Source organism: Bison bison, unplaced genomic scaffold, assembly GCF_000754665.1.
Source record: "Bison bison bison isolate TAMUID 2011002044 unplaced genomic scaffold, Bison_UMD1.0 scf7180017864380, whole genome shotgun sequence".
In the NCBI taxonomy this organism is placed as follows: domain Eukaryota; kingdom Metazoa; phylum Chordata; class Mammalia; order Artiodactyla; family Bovidae; genus Bison; species Bison bison.
The window spans coordinates 3,718,963-3,725,540 of NW_011494952.1; the positions used below are offsets into that span (position 1 = coordinate 3,718,963).

A 6,578-nucleotide genomic window follows, 5' to 3' on the forward strand; every position below is an offset into this window, starting at 1 on the left:
TTTTGCTAACTCTGGAAGGCAGTGTTACTGTAAATTCCAATATGGAACAATATAAAATAAGGTAATCTGTATTTACTCTGCTAATTTTAATACAGATTTTAGTATTTTGCTAACTCTGGAAGGCAGTGTTACTGTAAATTCCAATATGGAACAATATAAAATAAGGTAATCTGTATTTACTCTGCTAATTTTAATACAGATTTTAGTATTTTGCTAACTCTGGAAGGCAGTGTTACTGTAAATTCCAATATGGAACAATATAAAATAAGGTAATCTGTATTTACTCTGCTAATTTTAATACAGAGCAACAAAGTGGCTGATTGGCACCCTCTGTTGGTCATTTTATTTACCTACAGGCAGAAATATGTTAATAAAATAGTTAAAAATTTGACTTTTATATTTTTATTTGTCTTTTAAATTAGCTTTTACAAATCTTACCAAAATAATTCTCTAAACCAGGTTTGTAAGAATAAGGTACACTGTTATATAGCTGTGCTTTTGATTGAGTGATTTTTATGGTTATTTGCTTTTTCTTCAGACTGGCTAATTGTAGCATTTAGAATTGGCATTAACATTGCAGATTTTAAAGCAAGTATTTATTTAACTGTAGCAAACTATTAGCTACAGTAGCTCGTTGTTAAATAGATAATGTTTAACAATTTTGTTGTCAATTTGCATTAATTAGAAAAACATAACGTTTTAGCACCCTAAATAGCAATTGAGTTATTTGAATTGAAAATAATTCAAGCTTCTGAAACATGAGGCTGGATTACTTCATCTCTTAATTTTTTAAAGGCAGACTTAATTATTCTGTAAGATTATATGATTAATTGGATTTATATTATAGTTTGATAATATTTGTGTATAATAAATGTGTTGACTAGTCCTGAAAAGGACTTTTCTATTCAAGTAATTTACAGTTATAGGGGGAAAAAGCTATACCCTGCCAGGTGGTTGAATAATTTAGAGTGGGAAAATTTTTTTGGTAAATATTCAGCCAGTTGCTTTTGGTGTTTCTAGTATTTTAGAATTTCACTTGTCTGCCAAAGCCTTAAATTTAATCCAATTTAATAATGCCTAATGGATTTAAATTTTAGCATAATCTATGATCTATTCCATAATACTGAAGTTACTCACTGTGTTAGAGCTTCCTTGTATTTTTTCATTGAAATAAATAATTTGAAGAATTTATGCATTGCTCATATAGGAGATATTTTTAGAAATATTTACTTACAAATGCCAGCCAACTGTGTTTATACTATATTTCTTGTACCAATTTGAGGAAATTGAGATTTGTGTTTGATTTCTAGTTGGCCTTTCAGTATATAATTTCAAAGCATAGTAGACTATTCAGTTGAATTTTTCACTCTGATGACCTAATAAGCCAGCTGGTATTCCCCAACATGACAAACTGAACTTGTCTATGAAATATTGAACTTGACTCTCTAAAATTTATGATTCAACAAAACATTATTTTGAAATAATGAGTACTTTTATTTTTCACTGAGTGAATTCCCTGTTTTAATTTAAATACCAGTGTAACCACAAAATTATTAGATGGGATCCTGAGAATTTATGGCTTTAAGTCTACTATATTACTTAAGTTATACCTAGTGCTAGATTCTGTAAATTCTACATATATAAATTCTATAAATAACTATATATATAAATGTCCCGTATAGGCTTACTGACCATAAGTACCTCAGTAAATTATTTTTGCTCCTTTGGAATATATTTCAGCTGTAATACTTATGGGCTTAATCCAATAAAAGAGTTAAAAAAAAAGTAGGATGATATATTTTGTTTTAAAATTTGATGCGTGATAATGAATATTATATGCAGTCTTTTTAGCAAGGCTACTGATGTGTATAAAATGTGTCATACTCTTCTGAAACTTAGATACACTTCACACTCCCACTCAATCTTTCTCCAAAAGCCCTTTTAGAATCAAAACAGTATTCAAATGAAGCTTCTATCTTATCACATACTTGAGGTACCTAATTAAATTAACTGGCAGTTAATTGGCTAACCAAATTGAATAGAGACAAAAGAAAAGAAAAAAGAAAAAAACAGTGCACAGAAGACTACTCCTGGATACATTGCTCTAGAAATGGAATGCTAATCTCTAAATGTAGGTTATTTATTAGGAAACAGGATATTGGAGAACTGTTTAGAGATGGGATTGATTTGGTGTAATGGAAATAGAGTCCCTTGGACTGCAAGGAGATCCAACCAGTCCATTCTGAAGGAGATCAGCCCTGGGATTTCTTTGGAAGGAATGATGCTAAAGCTGAAACTCCAGTACTTTGGCCACCTCATGCAAAGAGTTGACTCATTGGAAAAGACTCTGATTCCGGGAGGGATTGGGGGCAGGAGGAGAAGGGGACGACAGAGGATGAGATGGCTGGATGGCATCACCGACTCAATGGACATGAGTTTGAGTGAACTCTGGGAGTTGGTGATGGACAGGGAGGCCTGGCGTGCTGCGATTCATGGGGTCGCAAAGAGTCGGACACGACTGAGCAACTGAACTGAACTGCATGGAAATAATTATTTTGAAAAAAAAATTTGTGGTAATAGTATAGTCTACATTCAAACCTGGAAGTGTCTTATATCCCAAGAATTTCCTTTGAGACATTTTCTATTGTCATGCTAATATTTTCCTCTCCACATTTATTCTCTCTAGAGGGCCACTCCCTTCCTTTGCCACCTTAGTTAATTTATTGTTTTGTTATATGCTTAGTGTTTAAAGCTTCAAGGAAATAAATTACAATATTACTTGCACATGAATATGTAGCAGAGAGTAATTTTTTAAATGTTTGTTGGAGATTTTATAGGGATAATATACTCTTTGGTGGCAAGCTCATGGTTAGAAAGTTTATTTATTAACTTTTTCAGATGACTCTAATCTGGTAAGCTAGAAATGTAGTTTATGAAATGGTTACCCAAGCTATACTTCCTAGGACTTGTGTAAATATGGCATATCCTGTTTATAAATGTAAGAGGTCACAAAAGACTTTCATTGTAGAGTAAGCTGATATGCAATCATCAGGGAAAGTACAGGTTGTATGAAAAAATCAAAGAGAGAATGGCTCTATTTCTTTTAAAGTCAGCTAGCTGTTGACTAAACATCACAAAATTTGAGTCAAATAGTTTATATTAACTGGAAGTCATTGTTGTTCCAGGATACGTGTTTGTTTTTAGTATTTAGGCATTTATGAAAGATTGTTAAAACAAATGCTTATTAGGGAAGACCTTTGTGTTTTCATTAGGTTTTCATTTTCTTTTGACAGTGAGAATTTTGAAAGCAAAGAGCGGACAGCGTGTAGAGGGAAGATTGCCATGTCAGGTATGCTGTGATGGGCCATTTTCATATCACTGAGTAAATTCTATAAAGTGACTTCCTAGAGTTAGTGGTTGTTTTTAATTCCTTATATCCATTTTCATTTTTCATTTTATTTTGCATACCTCTACCAGAATATTTGTTCTAAAACACTGTTTTCATCATTATGCTCTACATTTGTGTAGAATATTACAGTCTGAGAAAACGGATTCATGTATATTGCATACATTAATGTAGTTTTCTCTTCAGTGCAACACTGTGAAATAAGCAGGGTAGTTCTGTTTTTCTACAGACTCACTTAGCAGCAGCAGCAGAGGTTAAATGACTTCCTGTAAGTAGTTGAGCTGGGCTACAAACTCTAGTCTTTTGACTCTCCATTCCTTTTCTGCTCGGAAGTTTAAGTACCGCTTCCTCTTAATGTCTGTCTACCCTGAAATTTCCATGAGGGTTGGAACTGTGTTTGCTTGGTTTGTCACTGTATACCCAGAAACTAATACAGCGCTCGTACGTAGTTACTATTCAGTGAATATTGATTGGATGATGACTGCACTCTGTTGCGCATAGGATAGAGAGTAGACTCTCCCCCACCAGAGTTTTATATTTTGATCCAACCATTTTTCCTTAGATTGTGTAGTCCATGGGGTTGCAAAGAGTTGGACACGACTGAGTGACTTTCACACTCACAACTATTTTTCTAGTCATATCGTCCACTATTCCTATACATAAGCTGTCTGTATTAGCCATATATTTTTCTCTGTGTTCTGTCAATACACCCTATGCTCCTGACCCCCAGTTAACTCTTGAAATAACTATAGTATCTTCAGGATCTAATAGCTCACCTATAAAGCCTTCCCTGTTATCATTCCCCTAGAAATGATGTTTTCCTTCTCTGAATTCTTAATGCAGCTAGGAAACCTTTTACCACTAGATGGCACTTATGCAGTGTTGTCTCAGTTTCTCCAAAGTGTTTAAGGAAGCTAAAGACAATGGCTTGGAGATACCACAGATTGGAGTGAATAAATACATGACTGACTCATGTGTCTGGTAGTTAGATAATGTATCTTTTATAATTATTATCTCACTGATACATTTTAGAAACAACAGACCTCCAGCAGTCCTTAAGTAATAACTAGTTTGTTTCATTGGCTGAAAGCCTTATTCTCTTAGCTCCAGGAAGCCTGCTGCTGCATTTCAGGCCATGTCACCCAAGGAACTGTTTTTAGAAATGTCTTCATGATAAACAAAAATTCTACTACAGGACGGGTAGACCTGTATTTTACATATGACATAATTGTCCTAAATCAGAGGAATTATTCTTAGCAGAAATTCTTCAGAAAATAACTATATATAAAAATCTATTGTTTGCTGTATAGTTATTTATGTTTTCCTCTTTGAAATTATGAGTGGAATAAAATATGTTTTATATCTTATTTATGCTTCTGATGCCAAACAGCACTTTTACATATTATACTGTTGTTAACTATGTTCAATAAATTTTAATGTGAAAAAACAAAATATTACAGATTTTTAAAGAGGATTCTAAAAATACTTAAATATAATCCTTAAATAATTAAATATAATTCCTTGCTTATGCTGTAGTACCACTCAGTACACAAATGAGATGTGTTAAATTGTTGTCGAAGACTGAATGCCATGATAGAGTTAGCCTCTATTGTCATTTCATAATAGGTTATTGACGGCAGCAGTTCATGAAATTAGCATTAACTGTCCATTTAGAAGAGTGTTTAAATAAAACCATTTAAGAGAGAAAACTATTTTCTTAACCATGAATACTTGAGTGTAGAAATTAATCTTATTTCATGTGTTCTTATTATAAATGATAATTTTAAATTAAGGAGCCAAAATTCTCAGAAAATGGGATACATTTTCTCCTACAAAATTTCTTCTCGTCTTTGCTTAGGCTTAATCATACCCTGTCTCTGTATTTGTAAAAGATAAAAACAACGTTAAAAATGAATTCACCTTTATAAATCCATTTTGTTTTGATAGGGGAATGAAAATATGACTCGTTTTGGTCAAAATGAATATTTGCAACAAAATTTCATAGCGTTTCTGAGATTACATTGTTTTCCAGAAGATACTTGGATTTTCTGTTTCCAGCTTCACCACTCACTGGCCACATCTTTCACTTCAGTTCAGTACAGTCTCTTAATCATGTCCGACTCTTTGCGACCCCATAAATAGCAGCACGCCAGGCCTCCCTGTCCATCACCAACTCCCGGAGTTCACTCAAACTCAAGTCCATCGAGTCGGTGATGCCATCCAGCCATCTCATCCTCTGTCATCCCCTTCTCCTCCTGCCCCCAATCCCTCCCACCATCAGAGTCTTTTCCAATGAGTCAACTCTTTGCATGAGGTGGCCAAAGTACTGGAGTTTCAGCTTTAGCATCATTCCTTCCAAAGAACACCCAGGACTGATCTCCTTCAGAATGGACTGGCTGGATCTCCTTGCAGTCCAAGGGACTCTCAAGAGTCTTCTCCAACACCACAGTTCAAAAGCATCAGTTCTTCGGCACTCAGCCTTCTTCACAGTCCAACTCTCACATCCATATATGACCACTGGAAAAACCATAGCCTTGACTAGACAGACCTTTGTTAGCAAAGTAATGTCTCTGTTTTTGAATATGCTATCTAGACTGGTCATAACTTTCCTTCCAAGGAGTAAGCGTCTTTTAATTTCATGGCTGCAGTCACCATCTCCAGTGATTTTGGAGCCCAAAAAATAAAGTCTGACACTGTTTCCACTGTTTCCCCATCTATTTGCCATGAAGTGATGGGACCAGATGCCATGATCTTAGTTTTCTGAATTTTGAGCTTTAAGCCAACTTTTTCACTTTCATCAAGAGGCTTTTTAGTTCCTCTTCACTTTCTGCCATAAGGGTGGTGTCATCTGCATATCTGAGGTTATCGATATTTATCCCGGCAATCTTGATTCCAGCTTGTGCTTCTTCCAGCCCAGCATTTCTCATGATGTACTGTGCATAGAAGTTAAATAAGCAGGGTGACAATATACAGCCTTGACGTACTCCTTTTCCTATTTGGAACCAGTCTGTTGTTCCATGTCCAGTTCTAACTGTTGCTTCCTGACCTGCATATAGGTTTCTCAAGAGGCAGGTCAGGTGGTCTGGTATTCCCATCTCTTCCAGAATTTTCCACAGTTTGTTGTGATCCACACAGTCAAAGGCTTTGGCATAGTCAATAAAGCAGAAATAGA

General features: G+C 34.8%; 1 protein-coding gene across 3 annotated transcripts in view; it reads left to right on the plus strand.

Annotated features, from left to right (window-relative positions):
- RTKN2 (rhotekin 2) overlaps window positions 1-6,578 on the plus strand; it is a 112,397-nt gene that overhangs the window by 26,351 nt on the left and 79,468 nt on the right. For all 3 annotated transcript variants that reach the window (XM_010857411.1, XM_010857413.1, XM_010857412.1), the window contains exon 3: window positions 3,294-3,349. In XM_010857411.1, coding sequence (XP_010855713.1) covers window positions 3,294-3,349 — 56 coding nt within the window. The remainder of the gene's footprint in view (window positions 1-3,293; window positions 3,350-6,578) is intronic.